Below are 24351 nucleotides of genomic sequence, written 5' to 3' on the forward strand. Positions count from 1 at the left end.
CTCTTAAGCAATTAAATAATTAGCTTTCAGAGTTAACACCCTATTAAGCCAAAGGGAGGAAGTTCACACCTCTCCTGGTGTTATTGTTCCAGTCTGGCTGGCTGCAGCAGCAGAATGACGCTAGTGCCTTGGTTTGTGTTGTGAAGGTTATCTTTGCAGCCAGAAGGGGTAGAAAGAAGAAACTTCATTTACAGAAAAGGAAGAAAGGACAATACAGCAAAGCCTCTGGGAAGACTGCAGTGCTGTGGGTTCCAGGAGTTGGTTTATGTGTGGATTTTTTTTGTTTGTTTTTAGCTGTCATTTCCACTTTCAGTTGGGTAAAAGATTCTGCTATGTTGAATAAGAAAAAGTATTAAAATGAAATAATGTGCATTGTATTATGTGACTTTTTATAATCTTGCACATCAAATGTAATTAATTTACCTTCAAGTTTGGGGGCATACAGAACAGCATATCATGAAGGCACTGCTCTGTGGGTAACCTTGGCACCCTTGGTAGGATTCTTCCATAGGCAGGAGAAGGTCTATAGTGCTGCAGGTGGCTGTTGTGACCCTCACTGCATGCCAGTCTGTCTAGCTAAGGTGAGGCCTTTAGCATGCCTGTAATGTTCCATGCTGGAGGAGGACAAATCCCTTCCAGTGTCTTAAATCTACAATAAACTTTGTAGCGTGGCAGTAAAAGTGGGGGAGCACTGTCAGTTGGTAATTGTGACATAAAGGATGTGCTCGGTTCCAGTGTGAGCGATGGTTACGTTCCCTTTCCATTCACACCCCCGTGCGATGGCTGATTCTGCTGAGGTAGCTAGTACAAAATTATTTACTTTTGTTTCTTGTTTCTTTGTTATTTTTTCTGCTGTTTTAATGAGCTGAAATGGGATTACTAAAGGACAAGGCTCTCCCCTGCAAGAATTCTCCCCCACAAGAATCTGCTAGCAAAATCTCAGTTCTGGTCTGTGGGGGCACAAGGAACTCAGATCAGATGATGGCCCTTGTGATCCTTAAGTGACCATAAAAAATCAACATCCTGAATTCCCTAGGCTAATTTGCAAATGGACACATTTGAACTGCACATTAGCAAGCTAATGCTCATTTAACATCTTTTCCTTTCATTCATGGTGACCTCTCCTCCAAAGGAGGAGGGCTGCTCCCAAGGCTATGGGAGCATAGCCCAAAGGAGTAGAAATGCTGCAGGTAGAAAAGGGAATTGGTCACTCTAAGTTTTTTTTTTTTTTTTTTTTCATTTTCATTTTTTTCTTGTCTCTGGTCTCAAGCCTGAACCCAAACCTAACGTTAGGTACGTATAGATCAGGGTAAACCACCTTTGCCTCTCCCTGGTGTTGCTGCTTTGTAAGATGTGCCGGGGTATTCTTATCAGGGAGCAAAGCTGGGTTTACACTGGCAGAGAAGTAAGGGTCTGGCCCAGCTCCAAAGTTCACAACTTTTTTGTATGTACATGTTACAGTTTTAGGGAATTGTCCCAGAAATAACACTCGCCTGGGAAATACTTTCCCATCCCACTCTAACCTTCCACTCACTTTTCCTATGGTTGAATTTGCAACATCAAGCCTTTTTATTAAAAAATAAATAGCCAACTGACAGTAAGTGGGAAATTACCCTTGAATTCTTATATTTTGTGACAGAACTTCTACTGCGTGCGCAAGAGCCCATGAGGGCAGCGCCTGAGCCAATTCAAGGGGTGTCTGTGAGTTGTTATGGGGTTAGAAGGCAGACCGTGTAGAAATACAGCAACTGATTTCTTATGTGTGATGATCCCCAGTAACATAAATTTCTGAATACACTGGAATATTTTAAGAAATTTGTGTTTTTTCTGTATTTTATAGACAAAACATGTAGTAACCTTTTCATACAGAAACCAAGAAAATATAATTACAGGTTGTTATTTGTCTGTGTGGCCACTTCAGCCTTCAAGGGACTACATTCTTGTGATGGAAAAAAAATGTATGAGATGGTGCGATTCCTTGAGTACCGCTCCCTGGGTGTAGTTAAACAGTTCAATTTTGTCTGGTTCTTATGGGTTTGGATAAGAGGCAGAGAGGACACAAAAATCAAGTTTGTGATGGAAATTTCATGAAAAAGAGCCTGACTGCTTCCTCTCTCCCAAGAGGGCTGCAAGAACATCAGTGTGAGGTCTGGGATTTTTTTTTTTTTTCCTTTAAGAAAATATTTACTGGTTCTTTTCTACATTCCTTACACAGTCTAAACAACATTGAAGCCAAGGAGAGCTGGGTTTGGATTATGAACTTTTCCAGCTTTTTTAGAGCTGAGCAGTGAAATTGCTGATAAAACCAGCTTTTTTTCTTTTTTTTAAGCTGTTCACTTAGGGTACATCTAAACCGAGGTCATTTTCTCATCATCTTTAAAATTGCTCATGCTAAAATTGTTCAACACCCAAGGATACCTGTATCTGTTGGGGTCGTGGTACCCTCTTTCTCTTTCCCTTTGAGCTAGGTAAAAGATACTGCTGCCCTCAGCCGCAGGTGTTTGCTGCTTGTCACTAGCTCCCCTGCCAGATACCATCCCCTCGCTAATCTGCCAGCCCAGCCAAGTTAGCAACAGCATGCTGCTCCTCGAAGGTCTGCCTGTTTGCTTTGGTTGAAGATGCTCTGAGGTTCTTGCCCTGGCACTGGGCAGAGAAGGGGACGCTTGTAACAGAGGCCAGTGACAAGACGCCGGTTAGCAGCCATAACCTTTTCCCCTGGTACAGCTGTTTGCGGAGCTCCCGTCTGTCGAGGCTTGTCAGAAAAGCTGGCTGGATCAATGTAAATCACTTAAACCTGGACCCGTGGTCTTGTTACTAGCAAGGTGCCACTCCTTTAAATGCCATGATTAATAGCTAGCGTCTGTGGGGATATTCTGCCCATCAGTGGCTACAGCAAATTGATTTCAGGAGAAATCAGAAAATTGAAAGGAGAGTTGGGGAAATGTTGTGTTTCTGCTAACACAGCCACAGACTTAAGCGATTTGCAATTGCTCAAACAACCATTTTTTAGCATCTTTAATGCATGCTGGCATTAGAACGTTCCCATCTCATGCTGATTGCTCTGACTAACGTTCGGCAAATGGATGTTCTGAATCCTTTGTGTCTCCTGCAGTGGGTGGAACGGGGTTGTGCACGTGTGGGAGTGTGCAAGAGGATGAGGCAGCTCTTGGGGAGGAAGGCTGGGAGGTGGGTTACAAGGGAAGGGACTGCACAGAGCCCCCAGCCTGGTTGGATGGAGTAGGTTGCCTCGGGAAACGCTGACCTGCACTAGGAAAGAAGGGGCCACATGGGGCTGTTGAGGCAATCGCTCCAGTTACTGCTTCATTGGGTTGTTGCTTTTCCAACCTGGGGGAGAGGTATGCCGCAATGTCCCAGGCACGTTTTGATTTTGCCTAGCTTTAAATGCTGCCGGGATATAACCCCCCGTTACATATGCTTTCTGTTATAGCTATAGATTGATCCTGTGTTTTCAGCATTCACCTTGAATTTCAGAGGTTGGCTGGTAAAGTGATGTCAGCAAACCCACCAGTGAAGATTTATACCAGACCTCTGTTTTCCTTTGATAATGGATTAGAAAAGATCCCTGAATGGAATAAACTGTATTGACAAAATGACTTTTTTGTCCCCTTTTATAATTACATTTTTATTACTTTTTTTTTTCTGATAGCATAACTGTGGGGAAGAAAGAATTACACCCTATATGGCATAACAGTATCAGCAGAAATCGTGCAGTAAAAAGAAAATAAATCCATATGCTTTATTTTAGAGGTCAAGAACAGTCTAAAGTTACTTTTCTTTTAAGTTGCTGGATGCTGCCTAAAGGTTCGGCTGCTTTTTGTCTGCGGCAGACCCAGAGCACCCACTAAGACACACCAAGCTAGATCTCATGGCTCACGTTACATGTATTAGCTCAGCCATGGTAACCTGGTTGTATGTCTAAAGATTCAGGCTGAGGGTTGAGGACAGCTTAGGTGAAGGTGGCTGATGAAGGTAGTACTGCTACCTGTACAGCTCATCTGTTCATCAGTCAAATCCTGGGCTGCGTCAGCTCACAGACATAGTTTTAAGGCAAAACAGCACTGGTGATACTTGTCTTAAAACACAGTGTTGTGAGCTATGGCAGTTCAGGTGCAGCCTGATGAAGAGCTCAGGTACCTAGGGGTGAAGGAGAGAGGAGGTGGACAGGAGGAAGCACACAAGCTAAATGCTCCTGCCCACCCATCAAAGCCATGAGCCTGGCATTGTTCGGGAAATGGATTTGCCAGCTCTATCGCTTCAAGGACGCTCTTGTTGTCACAGCTGCTATGGCTACACTGGCAAGTCATTCGATGTATACACAAGATTGACAATATTTGAGTATGGTGCTTGTAAGTAAATGAGTACAGCTTAAGGTAAAGTCACTTCTCGTGTTTCATTGGGTCTGACCCTCCTAACCTGCCATGTATCGCATTTCAGAATGGCTGAGGGCTTAATGTCCCACTAAAATACAGCAGGTGGGCATGTTGACTGGAAGGGTATCTTGGGCTATAGCTAGTAAAACTACCTATAGGTATAGCTGTTTCCAATACGGAAGTCTGATGTGTGTCTTCAAAAGTGGTCCGTGTTTCTTTAGCTAGGTAAACTGATAACTCTGGTTTCTGCCCACCCAAAGCTTACATGTTTGATCCAAACTTTTTTTCTTTAAAGTCTGACAAAACTCGCTGGTGTTAAGCAATGTTAATTGAGCTAAGTTACTGTTTTCTTTTATTGTGCCAGCAGCAAATAACCTTCAATAGATCATCTCCTGCTACCATTTATTCCAGAGATGACTTTCATGGATAGTGGTGGTGTTTGTTAAGATTGAGATCACTTTGCTAACAAAGAATTTTCCAAGGCTGAGATGAGGGATAAATCTGCTTGTTTTGTTTAGTCTGAATGACCTTCTGCAATATAATGGAAATAAAGGGATGTCTGATTTCTTTATTCTTTATGAGTCATCAAGCCTTGTTATAATGTATGGAAAAGTGGAGTTTCCTTAAATGCCACTGTTTTGTCAGGACTAACAGTAGCAGGAATATAACTATTTAGTACTGCATTTTACTGCCCAGGAAAAATAAAGTATACCTTATTTAGGATTTGTCCAAACCCAATAAGGTATACCTTATAGGATTTGTCCAAAACCACTCAAGGAGTTAACTAGAAAGCTAAACTTGGAATGAGGTTTCTTGAATGGTCATCCTATTTGACCTAAACTAGGCCATGCTGCTTTGGTGCTTGTGATTTGAACCTGCCAGCTTCCAATACATTCCCTCTTTCTTATTTTAGCAATTCATCAAAATGAAGAAAACAGCAGTCAAGAAATAAGAAGACTAGAAGAGCTCAAGGATACCTCTGATGCTCAGGTAAATGTGTAAGATTAATGGCATCTTGGGGACTTTTTCAGATCTACGAGTTGAAGGATCTGCTTTCAATAGCTCTGGGAAATGGGTTTTCTCGATGTTCTGTGCAGAGAGCCCGTAGGAAGGAGAAAGTCTGCTGGATCTTGTCTTATGTGACTATTTAGAATAAGATTGATGATTACTCTGGGAATTAATCCCATGATGTTGCAATTGGACAGCATTCTTCAACTATCTCTCTGCTCTTTTTAGATAATACACACAGCATATACCAGATGTGAAAATAAAATGAGATGTGTTTTAGGAGGCAAGGGCATGTGACATTTTGATTGAATTTTAATCATTGTAAGTAGACATGCAGTGAAATGAGGATACTTAGTAGTCACTCAAGTGTAAGCAACAACCTTTTTCTTTCCTTCCCTAACTGCCCTCATTTACAACCAAAGCACACTTTCAGATATTTCTCAGAAGAAACTTAACTGCCTTTTAGAGTATTTTATTGTGGAATTGCTTACCCTTTTTAATTCTGTGAATCTTTCTTTATTAATCTCCAGTTCATTCAATCATTCAGTTCATGCATTCAAACTGTGCAAGCGTAACTATATTGCTCATTGTTTTGGTACTGATTATTGCTTTTAATTTAAAATTGATTTCTCCCAGTCTTGACTGGTTTTTTATCTGCTGTTCCTCTTGAAAACCGTATGTTTCCCACCAGTTGCCACCTTTTCTCTTTCCTATATATGCAACTTGAAGTTCCTGTCTCTGATTTATCTCCTAACACCTTGCTGGCTAAAAAGCTGCATGCAAGAAAGACAGGACTTGCACTGATGTCTGTGAGCAAGCCTAGCTGAAGGGGTATTAGCCATGTAGCCAAGTTAGCAGCACCTACGTCTTTCTAAAGGTAGGGGCTGCCTCGATGACGGTGAGCCCAGGAGGGGCTGCAGGCAGGCCTGGGCCATGGCAGACACCTGGAGAGTGCAGGCAGAAGGGTTGGGGACCGTGCAGATATGCCTACTGGGTCAGTGTGTAACTGGGCTTTTCCAGCATACTCTTCAGAGTCATGCTCAAGCAAGAGGTTCAGAAATGGCCCTTTCTTAATTGCACACAATTTCAAATATATTAAAAAAAAAAAGTGTAGTAGGAGCCCTGACGTGTAAAAATTTTGTTACCTGACTTTGATTCCTAATTCATGTCAGTGTGGGGTTGATTGCAGAGCTATAGAAAACACCCAGGGGGAAATAATGACCTCACTGAATAAAAAATCTGGCTTTCTGTTTTCTTTTTTGGGTTTCATATATGGTCAGTTCTATTTGATTGTTGTAGTTGTTCCTATTTTTTGAAAATGTTTATTCACATTTATGTCAGAGATGTAAAAAGAAAGACTACAACATGTGTTCTCAAAGCTCCTAAGTAGCCAGCTAATAAGATTGCATGGGCAATAAAAACCTGTAAGAATTTATTATTGGGATATTGATCTGCTCAGCTTATATTCGGCTGGAAACCAGCTTCTAAGATTTGAAAAAATTTGAAACACATTTAAAATTAAACAATTATTAAGTAAGCAGTTAGCAAGTGTTCAAGTGCCCAACTGGGAGGAGAGCAGGAGTATTATCAAAGCACCTGTTGCTTCAATTTGTTTGTCAGTGCCATAAAAATGACATCCTGCAAACACCGAATATGGTTTGGTTTAAGGGTATGAATAATCTTTTTTCACTTTAGCGAGATTTTGCATGTGACTGGAGCAAAGCAAATGATCTTTTGAGGCAGTGGCATATGGGTTTAAGTCTTCAGGTTTATCAAAGGTGAAGCCTGTAATAATTATATTGTTTTCACCAGACACAGGAGACAGAGGTGCAGTGGGAAAAAAACAAACCACCACAAACCTCTTCTGTTAGCAGAGTTGAAGGGTGTGGTGCCTGCTCTAAACACTGCTCTGCGGGATGTAGGCTTGACTTACATTGGAGTTAGCTGACAAAACTGGTAGAAATGTGGAAAAAATTCAGTACAGAGATTTTTAAAAGCAAGCATGCTGTAAGCAATGTAAATAATGTAAAAAAAATCCCATCCTGTCTGCTTAGGGCTGTCTTACTTCACCTCCATGTCACTGCTAGCATATTCATTTATGGCCTTTGCAGAGGAAATATTTTCCAATGGATGTGCTGAAACAGAAAATGTGTTGTCAGCATCTTTGTTTTTCCAACCTCAGTAGTGACTAATTTACTTTCCTTCCCATTAAACATTTTTATTTCATTTCAAATATTGCATAAACACCTTTAATTATAGTAATTTTGTGCTGTGAATGGTAGTAAAGCCTTACTATAAAGCTCCTACGTTCTTTTATCATTCATTAAATTAAAGCCAGTTAAAATATGCAACTTCACATAAGTTAGTACTTGTATGTCTGTTGGTGTACATGAATTAGAGGACTAAGCACCAACATTTGGGCATGCGGGATTTTAGAGGGTGTGTGCCCGCGCAAAATACAAATCGAAATTGCACTTTGCAAGTAGGACAGCTTGCCTTTACCTTTTCATCTAACAAACAGTTTCAAAGGTATTGCTTGAAAATTAAATTTATATTGACAAGTGAAAATGACCAGTGATAGGAGACTCGTATCAACATCTTCCCAACCAGCTTTTAGAAGCTGTCATCAATTAATTAATTAGTTGACCTGGATGCTTTCTTACAAGTATTTAGCAGAAAGATTTACAGTGGAAAGTCAACATAATTGAGGAAATCAGAATTAAAAGTGAGGGTTTCATATTTTTTTTTCTTAATTATGAAAAAGCATGTTTAGCCTTTTGTATTTCAAGTGCATTCTTTACTCCCAAAACCAAGCATATTTTTCATGTTCTCTGCAATTCTTTAAATTAAAGAATAGTTGGGGGAGGAGGGGACGTGTTAAAATGTAAGATTTCTTCTTGGTGGTTATTTGAAACAGGACAATATGATTCTTTAATGAAATTGCCAGTTTGAATACAGACCATACTCGTGGCAGGGCTGATGGGCTTGTATCTGGAGTTACTTCTTCCCTGGAGTGCTCATCCATGCAGAAAGCAATAATATGCTCTGTGTGAACACAGGTAGAGGGCAAGGGCTGAAAAAGAACGAGGCCCATGTGTTCAAAAAGTTGTCTTTCTCCAGGATGTTTCTTCCACTTGAACATACTGAAGCCAACTGTTACCTTAAAACTGAAGTCCCCCTTCCTCATCTTAACAGAAGTGGTTTTAACCATTGGGCTTTGCTTCATACACTGACGATCAATAAGCATTTGTTCAGCAGAGTGAACACTGCATTTCTGTCAATGTCCATCTGACATTTGACGTACAGGGACTCGTAACCACCTATGCCACTCATAGGTCATGGTCTGACTTGTCTGGGTGCAACACGAAGGTATGAGAAGTGCCTCCGCAGTACTAAGATCCCAGATCCAGAGAGACTGTAAATCTTTATAGTCCTGAAGACCTAATAGGCCATAACACTTAGAGTTGTCCTTAGCCTGGGGGGATTGCAGCGCGCAGATGTTACACTCTCTGCTAGAAGCATCCTGAAGCCATGAAATAAGCAGGTTTGTCTCTAGCTGATGTCCCCCAGCCATCAAAGTGTTGTGAAGTGCAGACATCAGACCTCAGCCAAGTCTGTGACAATTGCCTAGGTTCCCTGTGTAAATTACTGGAGAAAAAGGAGAATTTTAGGAAACAACACATCTGACCATTTTTAAATGTCTACTATAGAGTAAAAAAATTTCTCTTCTTAAGTACCTCTTTTTCTCTATTGATTAAACGAGTCTGGACAACTAATTCAATATATTCTTCCACATTTGATAAAGTCAGTCTCACTCCTGATCTGCAGGTGATAACGGTGTGTCAGAACTGGTTTATAAATCCATGTCCTCGATTTAGAATATAAGGAGCTAATCTCATAGAAAATGTAAGGACCTTCAGGTTAGGTGCTGCAATTCCTTATTTTGTCAGTGGATTTCTGACCTTTGAACCAGTGCGTAGGTTCCTTATGTGGGAAAGCTGGGTTCTCAGGAGGGTGGGGACTAAGCATAGGACATGCAAAGCACAGGCTGCATCTGAATTACTTTCCTTCTCCAGAGCACAAGTGCCTGATGCAGGCTTGTGAGGAGATGCCTTCATCCAGACTGGAGGAATGTAGGCATGTAAAATTTCTTTCATATAATTTGGTAAGGATGACTCTTTGGACTTGGTCTTGGAACCTACTTTTTTCCATCAGCGTTAAAGCACTTACTCAGAAAGTGAATTTGTTTTCCTCCTCAGCTGAAGAAACCTTAGCCCACATTTTCCTCTTCCTTGGAGAAACCAGTGGACTGTAGAATGGTTTGGGTGGGCACTCTCACACCTCCAGCTGTCATGGGCAGGAATTTCTCAAGGCCAAAGGCTGGAGCCTGCATGGCACTATGGGTTAGCGGTCAGGGCACCCCTGGCTTTTGGTCCTGACTCACAAGATGTATTGTGAATTTTGGAGTAGATACTGATTCAGTTAAACTCAGGATGAACAGCAGAAAGAAAAGGGTGGAGGAAGTGGGGAAAAAGGTTTATCTGCAGATTGCCTTTAAAGTCATATAGCAATACCATAGCCATGCCACATGCCTGGCCCTCCCAAGGCATATGCTGTTCCCATCAGGAAACATCTGGGCTAATAAAAGCCATGCGGTATCATGGAGCCAGGTCTCAATTACGCAGAGGCTATATCCGTGAAAAAATCGTGGACAGTGATATTAGCCACTGACTTTGCAGGAAGCAATTTAGCCCTCATCAGCTAACTCTGTGATGGGTCTGGTATGCCTGTGTGCAAGCGTGAATCTGTCTTTATATATACATGGCATTTTTATAAAACGACAAGTGCTGAATGTTTTGACGGAACACTATTGGCATAACTGGAATAACTGGCAGAATATTAGCCAAAAAAATAGTTCTAACATAGTTTTTAAAGCAAATCTCATTTTCTTCCCTAAACAAAATCAGGAGATATTGATTTGTTATTTACAGAATAAATAAATGTGGTGCAACTGCCTTTTAACTCTTGAGGCTGGCATACGTGAAAAATGGTTGAAGTGGGAGCAGAGGGAGTTATAGCCTGTTATTTTTAGGAGTGCCTTGTGTTGCGCTTCATTCTTTTTCCAGGGCTGTTCCTGGCTAACTTTCCCATGAGTTTTTAACCTCTTGCTCCTGTTCTCTTATGTAACAGGAAACAGGCTGACAGGAACAAATAAAACACAGCGTATCTGATAGTCACACTCAGAGGAGCGGTTGATTTAGTTAGCCCTGCTTTCATTCCTCCAAAGTAGATACATTTGGAGACTCAGATGTGCCTCAGCTCCTCTCCAGTTGTTTCCCACGAAGCAGCGACTTGTTTGTGTTCAGCAAGCGGCATTGAAGTACCGCAAATATGAGAAAACTGATACATTTCTTTTAAGGTTGAAATTTGTGGCAGTGTCATGTCCTGGGATTGTGGATTTAAGTATCTGTTCGCTCTTTCTCCCACCCTTAAGGCAGGGGTTTTGTGCAAGCTTCAGGGAAGAGATGACATCGGACGGATTGAGCTGGTCCAGAAGCTGGCGAGAGAAAACTGCCAGTTTTTGCAGGCGGATAGAAAACCACCGGAGAAGGCAGAACAAGTAAGACATTTCTTGTTTGGGGTTTTTGTTTCTTTCTGGTAGGGGAGGGAGATTTAGGTCACAAAACTGAAATAGCAAAGCTGATGGTCAGAATCCAGGGCACACATTAGTCATGGAGCTGCTGTAGCTGGCTCTCCTCTGGCATTTACATTTCTCTGAAGTGCGTTCAGTTCAATAATTGTCAACACACTTAAATTATTATGTTGTCATTAACTGTCAGTTACTGTTATTAATATCTTATACACATAGGAAATAGCAGGTGATTTCAGGATGCTTTCTACCAAATTGTTGTTAGTGATTATGAAATATTTGGGGTTTAGGGTGTGTTTAAATAATGTATAAGGTATATGAGTGCTTCAAGTGCTTACTTTAAATTGTCTTAAAATTACTTTGCTGCTGGTATATTTGGATGCAAGTATTGGCTGGAGCTTTTCAGTGTGAATTAAAAAGAATGGTTTGGATAGGGAATTCAGCAGTTTCTTTAAAAAAATGTGTTTTCAACCAAAAGTTACACTGAAGAAAGCAGCATTCTGTTTAATGATTCTGAAAGCACTTATTCAGATGTTAATAACTGGATTGAAAATGCACTAAAACTTGACTGCTCTGCTTATAGCACAATGTATCCTAATTTTGTTCTCCTAGTAAAGATTTCTGTTCTGATTGCATATTCATCTAAAGGTGCCCAGGATAATAACTGCAAGAAACAACAAAAATGCCACCTAGTTCTCATGTGTCTTGCTATTATGTATATGTAGTTTATTCCATTTTCTGCTCACTGGACAGTAGGAAAAAAGCATGTGCTTTAGAAAAAAAATACTTTTCAGCTCATCTGCAAGCTCATTCCTATTGAAGTAAGGCTGCACAAAGGAAAAGAGAGAGATGAAATCTTATTCCAGAGCTTCATGCTGTTCTGTTCGGGAGCGTATAAGGTCTAGTCTGGTGTAGTTAAATATGTAATTGTATCAGTAGGTGTGCACGAGGGAGGAGGGTAATTAGCCAGGCTCAAATCCCTGAGATTGAATTCTTCCTCAGCTGATCCACTAGCCATCGACATCTGGCAGAATTTCCATATATCTTTAAACCGTATCAGCAAAGCGCAATTAAAAGTTTAGGTGCTTAAGTAAAGAAGATTTTAAGCCAGGGAAGGTTTCTAATTGTGTTTCAGGATTTGGAAGCAAGATTACAGATGCTGTGGGCATAGGGGAGAGGGGAATATCAGGACTGATACTCCAAAAATCAGTGGATATTTTTGCTGCTTACTCTGGTCATTGCAGAGGGTCCTGTGGTGTCAGCTGCAGCTCTGTACCTGCACAAATTACAGTACAGTTCCAAAAATGGAAAGGAAAGAAGTGCTCAGCTTTTCTTCTCCTTTGAAAAGCATGGTACTTAGCAATTGCTGCTATTTAGGAGATGAGTGACTTCAGTTTAGCTGGAGCTAGAGCAAGCGGCTCATATCCTTACTGAGTGGCATAATGCAGCAGTTACTGCTCTTGGGCAAGGATGTGCCTTTAGACCTAGGAGGTGGCAGAAAAGAAGAAAAGTCGCTTGAGAGACAGCAGCAGGACAGGTTGTTCCTCATGTGCCCTTTAGTTCTGGGTGGGGAGTGTCTTACAGCTAGTGCTGGCAGTAACAAGTTATGGTGCGCTGCTCCCCCCGATGTTCTGCAGGTTGCCGGTTGTTGTAGGGTGGGGGGTGACGTGGCTCTTCCCTGCGGCCCAGGCGGGCCATGCCCAGATGTGAGAGAGACTTGCAGTCCTCGGTGTGGGTGTATTTGCTAAGCCCCCAACCAGTCTATTGATTCCATTAGGAATAGTCACCAAGAAGGCATTACCGAACGCGGGCAAGGTCTGTCGTAGGGTTCTCAGTTTAGCTGACTCAGGTAATTTACTTTCGCTGGAAAAATCCCACACTTTGCTGTGGTGGGGGCAGTGGGTCGCATGCGTTCAGGAAGCTGTGAGCTTCCATCCCTTCCTCTCCCTCCCTTCCTCCCTTGTGGTCTGAGAGCTGCTCTGGCGCATGTCCAGGTGGCAGGATTTGGCTGGCTGGGCAGTTTGCTGCTCTGGGCAGCTGTTGCCTCTCTTCTCCAAGGAGAAAAGCAGCAGGCTGGATTGTACTGAGTGCCACTCGGATGCGGGCTTTCAGACCTTCCCGTCTCATCCTGCTGCTACAGAAGTGATGGCAGATTCACTGGCATCAGCTTCCTGCCCAGTCCCCTTGTGCTCACTGTAAATGTTAGAGGAACAACATGTTCAGGGTGTGGTGTCCTTACAAAATGATGTGTGGCATGCCCATCTTTCTTTTTTTTTTTAAATTTTTAAAAGCATAGCTTAATCTTACGTTACTTTCTTAGAAACACAGGGTAGTGGGCACTCGATGTAGGTACTGAAATGGAGCGGCTCTGCACGTTCTACGCAGTACTCTCACTTCTCAGCAAGTATCCCTGCACTAAAGCTTTCACCAGCTTTCCCTCCCGGGGAGCTCAAACTGTGCTTTCACGGATGATCTGCCTTCCTCTGAGGGATGACGTTCGGTCTGTAAATGAGACGCCTGAACACCCTGCCAGGCTCCTCTCCCTGCACTTGGAGAGCCGGCTAACCAGGCTGGCCTCCTGGCAGCCCATCGTGAAGCAGAAACGCTGCTGTTTTGCAGGGCTGTGTGTTTCACTAGGCCCAGGGCAATGTTGCAGTTTGAGGCTGGGGGCTTTGTAACCCACCTGGAAGTAAAGCTGCTCTTTCCAGGATGGCCAGGATGGGAATTTTTGCCTGAAGCAGAGTTCTGGTTTGTTCTCCTCTAGGAATATTGAAAAATAAACCCAATTTGAACGCAGGGTTAGAATTGTGCATGTGCACAATTCCGCTCTACGTGTACTGCGTCCCACGCACGTAATGGGAAATGGAGTTGGGGCTCCTCTGGTGCCATCCACTGTGTTTCTAAAGCAGGTCTCTTCAGATTAGCACAACCTCACACAGTTTTCCAGCATTAACAGCAAACACAAATGTAGTATGATTGGGCTTTGCTGATTCTTGTACTTTCCTTTGAAGAAGGAAGAGCTGTCAGCCTAATTGAAGAATTTTGTACCCAATGACCCCAATAGCTTTTTTCCTGTACAGTCAATGAGGTGTGGAGCTGCCTGGAGAAATGACCCTCTTTGTGTTCCTAGCATTCTGAGTGTGATGGGGAACTGGGCTGTGAGGAGGACTGGTGAACCCTCCTATCATTCAAATAGCTAACGACCATCTTTATCTGAGCTTGAGGACAGAACTTCCTGACTCATGCAGGAAAGGTAGATGATGTGGATGCACAACAGTCTGGTCTTCCAGAGGTTTTGGGGCAGATAAAATACCTAATCGTATTCTTCAAGGTGTGGTGTTGGAGTCTGTGGTCCGTGGCCCACAGTAGGCAGGTGCAGCTTGGATTGGTTTGGGTCGCTGGTTCAGAAAGAGATGAAATCTAATTATTTTTTCTCAGAAAAAGCAGATGGTCTGGAAGAGGGAAAATATGGGACAGCTGGGTGGTTCACTGGAGGAAACAGCTCAGTTTGGAGCTATGGTGGCAGAGGGAAGGGATTCCTTCAGTTTAGATGTGTTCTGGAGAGTGTAAATTGGGGGATGTATGTGATGATTTTGTACATGCATACATTTTTACTTTATACTTTTAAGCACCCAAGTCAGAAAGTCCGTACTGCTTTTGTTTCAGGTTTCTGGTATGCTATCATTTCTCTTCAGATTTGTGGTCTGGATAAAAAAGTGTTGTGAAAAGGTCCTATAATTTAAAAAGTTTTGTGCACAAGCTCTAGTACATGTGAGCTGCTTATTTGTTTCCAGCACTGCAAACGTGCTGTGACCAGGTTAGACTGGTCTATTGGAACTCCAGATTGTTCTTCTGTAGCACACAATGCCAGGTTCTTCTCTGGTGAATATAACGCTTGCAAAGTGCTCTAACTGCATAGATGCTCACAGACTTGTAGAGGAAAACAAAAAGTAAATTATAGTGATTTTTTTTCCCATTCCCACTTGCTAATGTGTTAGAATAAGGTTCTTAATTAAGGCACTGAACCTACCATATGTGTTAGGTTTCCTAAAACTTCAGTTTTGCTAATGAACAGAAAGTAAGTAGTAGTAAATAAGCTTCTAAATAGGCAGACAAGCTTTTTCTCTGTGCTGTTGCATTCCTACAATGAGATTCAATGTATTGATAAATAAATAAAATGAAATGGCTGTCTAAAATGCACAGAAATTATTTAAATATCAAATGTGGGCTAGAGTAAAAACAACTATGCAAGCTTGCAGTTCTAATTTTATCATTACATGCAAATCACACTCATAAGCCTAGGGAAATGTAAACCTGGATATTTGTATTTTTATGTTATTTAAATATTTCTTTTGATTAAAACAATTGCTTTGACAGAAAATAGACAAAAAATCTGTATTTAAATATTCAGCTATAGAATGAGCCTGCTTTTTTGAGGTTTGCTTACTGTTAGTATTAATTATAATATGGAAAGCAAGCTCTGTATGTAAAACCATTTGAAGTAATTTGTCATAGCTTTTTTTTACTCAAGCATACATTTGAGATGCATTTGAGGCATAGTTGCACTAAACCATATTTTTTGGCACTCCTTTTAAGCAACTACAGGCTCAATTAAATAATGCCTTTGTAATAGATGTGATACTGTTTGTACAGTATTTCCAGTTATTATTTCAATGAAGCATTGTACTGATTAAGAACACCATTGTCTTAGTGAAATCGTAAAAGTACTTTTCACCTCAGCAACAGGGGGAAAATATTCTTTAGATTATAGTACCGTTTTCACAGTCAGGTCAACTGAATAAGCTTTCTACAAATTGACACTAATGTTCAAAGGAGATTTAAGATCCTCTAATGTGTTCAGTAGAGAACTAAAGAATATGAATTCCTTTATTCAACTATATAAATTATATTCTAGGCTGGGGCTCTTCCAGTACTTGTGCATCAATGGGGAGGGGAGTGTTTCCTAAATCCACCTTCTAATCCCTTTACAGATTAATGTATGTATTAGAGTTACATATTGTTTAAAAGTATGTAAGTACATACAGCTTGAATGTATTGATTCTGTGACTTAGCCAGTTCAAGATGAAAGAGTTATATCATAGGGGGGCAGGTATGTTTTCAGAAGGACAACAGGTACTAGATAGTGAAGAACAGTTTTGTTAATTTACTGGGTACTAACTTTTGCAATCAGTGGTCTCATTAAGAAGACAGATGATTTGCTCATTGAAGCAGGTTAGTGGTTGGGCTGAAGCTGTTAAAAGGCTTACAAAAAAGATTAACGATTTAGAGCCTTAGGTTGTATAGATTACTCATGACCGAGGAATTTCTTAAGGAAATTTCAGCCATGACACATCAAGGTTATTTTAGGGTGCACGTACCTGTCCAGCTGGACACCTGCAAGGAGACGAGAATGAATGTTAGGATGTGTCCAGAGCTGCAGTTTTTGTTAGTTTGACAAAGCTGTGACCATGCGCTGATGTACTGTTGAACTGATCATCAGTAATCAAGGCTCTGATGGAAAAATATTCCTTAAAATGGTGACATCAAATTATGTCTGACTGAAACCTGTGCTTACTTTTTAAAAAAATCATCGCTGCTTTTGGTTTTCTGCTCTGCTTGGGGCAGATCTATTGGGTAGCTTGAGTGCAGATTTACTGCTTTTGGAGGCTATTCTGCATCTCTTGCAGAACTGTGGATCAAGTGGACATAGCTATTATAGCACAGTAAAAGTTTTTGCAGAAACTTTCGTGGCTTGAATAGCTATGAGGTAGTATAGATCTCTGAAGTCATTGAAACAGAATGGATTTAGCGCGTCAGCACAGGAGTTTGCTACTTCCCTTCGCACCTCTTTGATCCACCAGTGTTAGCAGAGCGAACTGTACGGGGGTAAGATGACAGTTTGTAATTTTGACTTAGTCTTCAACTACAAGCCAAGAAAAAAATGGGTCTATCAATAAGGTTGTCAGTTTATAGCTCTGTGTTGAGTAAGAGTAAGTAATTAAGAGGTAGGTACATGCTTGCTGTGGAGGTAACCTGAAGTTCAAGTCTCTGGTCTGAATCAGGAGGAACAGAGACTTGAATCTAGTTCTGTCACATTCTGGAGAGAGTGTCCTATTCCAGACAGTCAATTTTTCATCTGCTGGAATGAATGCATAGCCCCAGGTCATCACCTGTTCTTCATAAGCCAACCTCTTTATCTTCTGAGAAGAAAAGACTTCTGCAGGTCCTAGGATTTTTTTTTCAGTGCAGAACAGGCACAGGCATCTTTCTGAAATAGAAGAAGTTTGCCAGAGATAAGGATCCTCCAGCTCAGGTGTAGGACTGGGATCATTTGGCTGCTAGGAAAAGCTTTGTTTCAGTCTCTTGCAACAATTCTGTTAAAATAATAAGAAAAGTATTTTTATTTGCTATATACTTTCAAGAGGACTTACTATTCCTTTTGTTAAGTCTATTTAATGTGGCCAGAGTTTTAGAGGAGAATGCCCTCTTGCAAGGAGTGCAAAATAGTGGTGAGATGATATGGTCCTTCTTCCTGTAAAAATAAAGCACTTGAGAGGAGTCGTGCTTGTGCTTACATGATGTGTTGTGAGCAGAGTATAGGAACACGTGAAGTGGTAAGTTCACTCTTTTCCTTTGAGTCAAGTTACATATTCCCATAACACTTTCTTTCCTCCAGATGCTCGGCCTAATGTTTAAAAGAAAAGAAAGCCTAATTTGCTCCTCTTTGATTTATTCTGTAACATTAAACTACTTTGTATAGAAGGAAATTCCACATGCACATTTTGCATGCTGGGCCTTCTTTGGTGTGGAACAGTGACTCATACTTGTATGGGACAATACCTTAGCTACTAGGCTGAAAGGGGTAAAAAGGGCATGTGGTATTTGGCAGGCTAAAACCTGGGAGCCAGAACGCTGAATTTTTATTTCTGACTCCATCGGTTATTTAATATATAACCTTCTTCAAATCATGTCACTTCTCTGCACCTTTGTTTACCCATATATAAAATGGGGTCCTAAACATGTAGGACCTTGAAGGGGTGCTATAAAACCTTCAGTGGTTAATGAATGTTGATGAATTGCTTTGAGATCCTTGAGAGGTAGTCTGGGGATCCCAGCAAGCTGGAAGCAGGTTGGACTTTGAGCTGCTTAGGGCCAGGGGGATATTTTTTAAAAACCTGAGCATAGCTGAGGCAAGTCCAAGCAGCTGCAGTCACTTCGTAGTCTCTTGGTCCTTGGGCATCGCTTCCGTGGCTGTGCCATCGGCAGCATCGCTGCCCTGACTGCTTGTCCCCAGCCCTGGGCCGCCCCGTGTTGTGCTGCTCTGTGAAGAGACACAGGGAATAATGCAGCTGTAAAATACACCTTCCTTGTGGGGTTATTTTCCAACTGGATCAATTTCCCTTGTGGTATGGGGATATGGATACGAGAATGAGATGTGGTGTCAGGGATGACCGTTGCTGGCGAGAGCTACTCTGCTGCTCATGGTGAAATATGGCCTTCCTCCTTCATTCCTCAAAGCCTGGTCACTTACCAAATCCAGAAACTGAGCTGTGTCAAATTAAATGTCCTTGGCTTTTTTTGGCTAACTTTTTTTGGTTTGGTTTAATCTAGATCCTGTGCTTCACCATGCGGCTTCATGAAGGCTTACATGCACAAAGAAGGGGGTGAATGACAAGTGAGGGTCAGCATCCAGGAGCAGGGAGAGGACAGGAATGCTGTTTTTCACGGGCAGCGGGACTACACAGTTCCTGGTAGTACCAACACTGAAAACATGGTTCCATGGTTCTGCTCCATTTATCAATGTGAAAAAGCAGAGAAACTCTCTGAAAGTGGTTATCTGCAGGTTGTCACTGTTCTCTGCTTCTGTGTTTCTCTCCAGATTCTGAACCACTTGCCTGCTTATGTTTCTAGACTGTCCAAAGGCTTACATAAAATTATAATTTTCTCCCTTTAGAGAAGTAGAAGCACCTGCTTTAATGTTTTCCGGTTTAAAATTTACTGTTCTGTCCCCCTGTGTGTGATCAATACATTTGATGACGTTCTGAATGTTCTTTTCTCAATTTTTCTGGCTTATGACATCGATAAACTCCCAGTTATGCTGGTAATACAGTGGATGTATCCTGCCATCTACTCCGTACGGTTACTTCTACACTTGTCCTGCGAACTGTGAATAACAGAAGTGCCTGGATCTCTCTGTCAAATTAGGGAATTTGTTATCTAAATTTGGGAAGTTTAAAAAGAAAAGTTGATAATGCTTTGAATATGTACCATGCAAACTTAAGTCAGAAATTCCAAGCAGTTTCTGAAATTCAGGAGAAGTAATTTTGTCCTTCATCTTTCAGTGGTGCAGATGTTGTTTTACTAGACTTTTCTCTTGGAATTCAAACCAAACAAGGACATCTGGCTTTGGCCCATAGTGTGGACCTGGCTGAGAAGAAACAGCCAAGATAACTGGAGAACTTGTTGATAAGCCAGAAGCTGATGGCTGTCCACCACATCATCCTCTTTGAAAGTTGTCTGAGATTTGGTAGCCTGCCCAGAGATCAGTCTCACGTAAAAAGGATTTGGTGCCTCAGGTCTCCTTTTTTTTTCTCTTTTTTTTCCTTCTAGCCTTCCAGATAAGTTCAGGAAAAATCTTCAGTTTCACTGAAATGGAGATTTGGGCCAGTAATCCAGAAGATATGTGCCTAGTGTCATTAAACAGGGGAACATGTTTCTGTATGTCAAAGTTTGCTCCTGTTTGGAGTAGAAACTGCACCAGAGCAAATTCTGTAGTAAGATCTGCAGTCTATGCTAAGGTCAGTGTGGTTCCAGCAGCAGGATGCTCTGGAGTCAGCGAGGCCTCCTTTGATTTCGGGGGCTGCTGTGCTGGCACCACAACTCTCCCCAGCTGCCACAGCAGCTTAGCTTTCTGCAGACAACCTGTGTCAGGACCTCGCTGGAATAAATGCTACCGGCATTTGTTGGCATTTGTTCCTGCAGGCAGGCACTGGAGACCACCTGGAGCATGTCGGTGCAAAGACTCAGCCTTTTCCTTACATTCAGCTGCCTCCCCTGTACCAGAATCGGCTATCTGCACTGAGGGCTTTTTGGAAAACGGGCAGCTGTAACGTGTCTATCTCGCCTCCTTTGCTGAGGCCTCCTTCACAGCAAGAAAGTAAGGGCAACTTGAGCTTGTACTTTTTGCAGGCTTCTTTTTTTCCAGGATTTATTTATTTTACTCATGAGACATCCCTAAAATCTCCAAACCGTGTCCTTTTGCTATGGCCATTCTGTCACTCACTGTGCCTGCATTTTAAAGCTTAATTCAGCTCCTGCTGATGTTAATAGGTATTTTTTGGTGAGAGCAGGGTATAGCCCTTAGGGTCTAATGCTTTCATCGTGCAGTAGCCTTGGAAGGTGGTGGCATTTTGCAAGATGTGCTTGACACATGGTCACCTGTGGAGACTGCTGATTTGGTAGCAGTTAATACAGCACTTGCATTCATTTTTCTTGGTTGTATGTGGCAGCTCAAAGAGCAAAGGAATGAAAACCCAGGCGATTAGTGGTATTTTTGCTGACTGTCTTCCTCCAAATCAAAGCAGGTATTCCCCTCTCCTTCCTCGATTAGTGTTCCTACCGCTGTGTGCAGCACCTCCTATATTCTAATTCACAGCATAAGAAAATGAGGTCTCAAGTGCATATGCATGCATTTCATTTTAACTACCCAGTGAAAAGTTTTAATTAGATGTTTCATGTGGAAACATGAAACAGGGTTTGAAATTAGCAATGACCTTGTGGCCTTCCTCGAATATATTTTCTGATACCATGTGGCAGGCAGTTCCTGGCTTTTTTTGTCACTGGCTGGAACGTGCACATCTGAGTGGGGAAGGCTGTGACGTGTGGGAGCTGCAGCAGTTGCTGGTTACAGGAAAAAGTACTTTAGCCTCATTTGGTGACTTGGAAAATAATGGAATGACCTAACTCAGGAAGAGCATGAATAGCAACTGGTATTTCCTTTAACAGCTTGCTGGAGATCAAACCTTAGATGGATTTCCAAGCTCTGAACTTGGGTAAGCCCTGAACAGGGGGTGATGCTGAACTACACAGCCCTTTTTGATCAAGGGAAAGGCGTACAGGTCACATCCCTTTGTTGGCCATGCTGTGCATCAGCTCTGTCCCCTGCCAGCCTGGCTGATGCTGCTGTCTCACCTGGAGAGGCTGGACTGAGAGCACCATCCCTTAATTCATCTCCATTTTCTCTGGGCGGTGAGGGGAGTAGGCCTGTGCGTGCTCTATCAGGAGCAGCGTTTCTGCTTAGCCCAGTGCTGGGAAGAGCAAAGGAGAACCTGCTCTTTTGCTGGAGACAAGTACAGAATGAGAATATGCATCACCTTTTCGGTTTGGTTGCAATATCACAGTGTCTCTTCCCTTTTTAGAGGCACTAATATTTATCAAATTAATACAATATCAGTTTAGGCCTTTTTGCTAAATATTTTTGATATTGCAAGTAGGGCATTATTCACCACAGGAACCTTTAAAACATATATGTGGATACAACTACAGCAGTTACATCGATTTATTATTTGCAAAATATGCTGTTTGGCCATATTTAGCAGGTTAATAGAGAGTATTGATGTGGTCAGTGTCAGGGAAGAAGACACTAATCAGAGCTGGCTGGAGTGAAGAGGGCAGAATTTCAGTTCTTACATGCAAAGCCTGGTTGTTCAGGTTTCAAGCTAAAAACCAGACACGTTCAGGCTTGGATTGCCTTGTGTGGACGGTACATGGCTGGAAAGTGTACTGACGCTCTGGCTTTGTCTCCTCATGTGTGAAACCTGAATCTTTTCAGTGGCATCAACACATTGATTCAGTCTGTCTAAATAATCTGTCAGTCTGTACACAGTACCTATAGCGAGCTAATCATTGGGCTACATTGATTCCTTTTTGGTTTCCTAGATTTTATGAACTTGTATAAAAGAAACATGTGGCTTCTAAACAAAACGCCCTTTGCAGTGAGTTCTTTACTCCTATTCCCCACAGAGGCAGAAGAAGTAAATTAAGCCTGGGTGGAGAATTGTCCTACCTGCTTTATCATTGGAATCTGTCGTGGTTTAAGCCCAGCCAGCAACTAAGCACTATGCAGCTGCTCACTCACTCCCCCCTGCCCCCCTGGTGGGATGGGGAGGAGAATCAAAAACAAGTAAAACTTGTGGGTTGAGATAAGAACAGTTTAATAATTGAAATAAAAATTAAAATATAATAATAATAATAAGTAATGAAAAGGAAAATAACAAAAAGAGAGTGAAATATAACCCAAGAAAGACAAGTGATGCACAAGGCAATTGCTCACCACCTGCTGACTGATGCTCAGCCAGTCCTCAAGCAGCAATCTGCCCCTCCCAGCCAACTCCCCCCAGTTTATATACTGGACATGACAACATATGGTATGGAATATGCCTTTGGCCAGTTTGGGTCAGCTGTTGTGGCTGTGTCCCCTCCCAGCTTCATGTGCCCCTCCAGCCTTCTTGATGGCTGGGCATGAGAAGCTGAAAAATCCTTGACTTAGTATAAAGACTACTTAGCAACAACTAAAAATATCAGCGCGTTATCAACATTATTCTCATACTAAATCCAAACCACAACATTATACCAGCTACTAGGAAGAAAATTAACTCTATCCCAGCCAGAACCAGGACAGCATCACAAGATTTTCCAGAGGAGTTTGAACAGTGCCCAATGCCCCACTGGGAACCCATCAAATCCTGCACATGGCAGGTGATGACATCCTGCATCTGGGGCCCTTCTCAGGATTTCACCAAGGCTATGGCAGAATCCTCCTCCACCAAGGAACTTGGGGTGATCATGGTCCCCCAGTTCCTCTTCTGTAGAGATACAAGCCTATGTGTGCATGTGCTGTATGTATTTATTCATTAAACAGACTGCAAACCTTGCTAAAAGCCAAACTAATCGCTTACAACGACTACTTATGGAACTCTTTTTCACATTGTAGAAATAACCAGTCATTTACACACAGTCTTAGTTGGTAACATAAAGAAGCTGCTTTCGCCTGGTGACCCATCTGTTCTGACACTCCTCTCCTCCTCCTCTCTTCAGATTGCATCATGTTTTCATCTAGCAGTTTCTGAAAAGTTTCTATCTCTTTTTCAGTTCTTCAGATCAAAACCTGAATCTCGGGCATCACATTTGAGACCCATACAGACTTCTGTGTCCCTGCCTCGGGGATGTCAGGACTGTGAATGTCACCTTTCCCTGCTCTCCATCCAGTGACTGCTGGTGGAAAAAGTGATAGATGCAGGCTGTCTCTTCACTGGGTTATCTTGCAGATAACTCACTGTAGGTACACGTTACCATAGCTGCCTCCCTGAAGGGGAAGGGTGGGTGGTGGAGTTGGGGTGTCAGACAGGGACTTGGGAGCTCCCCAACCTGCACAGACTTCCTCCAAGACCTTGGGCTAATGACCGAACGTCTCTGTGTCTCAGATCCACATGGAACTGCTGCTTCCCTGCTTTCAAGAGCATTGTGAACGCAGGCTCTCAGGATGCGCTCCCACACTGATGTGGTGTTTGAGTAGTTAGGGTGTACTGGCTGGCTGAAGGATGCTATAGGTAGGTTGAAGCAGCTTCCCTTTTAAAGTCTGAACAGATTGCTTCAGGTGACAGATTTTTAATGTGGGACCCCAAATCAAGTACTTTCTTAAAGGTGGCCCTTATTAATTTTTTTTTTTTTCAGAGGAGCAGCTATAGCCTTCATTTCAGGAGACCCACAAAAATCTGCCTCTCTTATTTCGTTTTAGACATTTCCTTTTAGGAACCTATGCAGGAACTGAAGGAACATGCTCCAATTTTACAACAGAGCTGTGGGTATCTGTGCTGATTTGTGTGGGATCCGTAGCCATCCGTAGAACAAAGTTGCTCTGTTCTTGCACTGGGTGGCCGTATGCTCCCTGTAATTCGCGTGTTCTCACTCTCCCACCCTCAGCTGTTACACAGGCAACATATGTATACATACAGCTATGACTATCTCTTCCCTGGTGCAAAACTTAGTTTCGTACTATGTAGAGAAAAAGGCTACTATTCCACTACACCATTTTCCTTTCGGGCTGCTGTAGCAATGCACTTAAATTCTGTCTAGTATTTACTGGTTAATCAATTGACACATACTGTTTTCATTGCAGTGACATGTAAATAGTAAATATCTGTATTAGACAAAGGCTACACAGTAAATCATGCATATAACTGTTGTTTTGAAATGCTATTAGTTTTTAATTTGCGTGCTGTTCAATATGTATTAAGGATACCC

The 24351-nt window shown here is 42.1% G+C and overlaps 1 protein-coding gene across 2 annotated transcripts in view; it reads left to right on the forward strand.

The window, feature by feature from the left end:
* Nucleotides 1-24351, forward strand: part of RAPGEF5 (Rap guanine nucleotide exchange factor 5) — a 166060-nt gene that overhangs the window by 58374 nt on the left and 83335 nt on the right. The window contains exons 8-9 of one of the 2 annotated variants that reach the window (XM_030008401.2): nt 5305-5381; nt 10894-11019. In XM_030008401.2, the coding sequence (XP_029864261.1) occupies nt 5305-5381; nt 10894-11019 (203 nt within the window). Of the gene's footprint in view, nt 1-5304; nt 5382-10893; nt 11020-22077; nt 22083-24351 lie in introns of those variants that run through there. The other variant, XM_030008402.2, reaches the window with a different exon arrangement.

The sequence above is a fragment of the Aquila chrysaetos genome, chromosome 3, assembly GCF_900496995.4.
Source record: "Aquila chrysaetos chrysaetos chromosome 3, bAquChr1.4, whole genome shotgun sequence".
NCBI lineage: Eukaryota > Metazoa > Chordata > Aves > Accipitriformes > Accipitridae > Aquila > Aquila chrysaetos.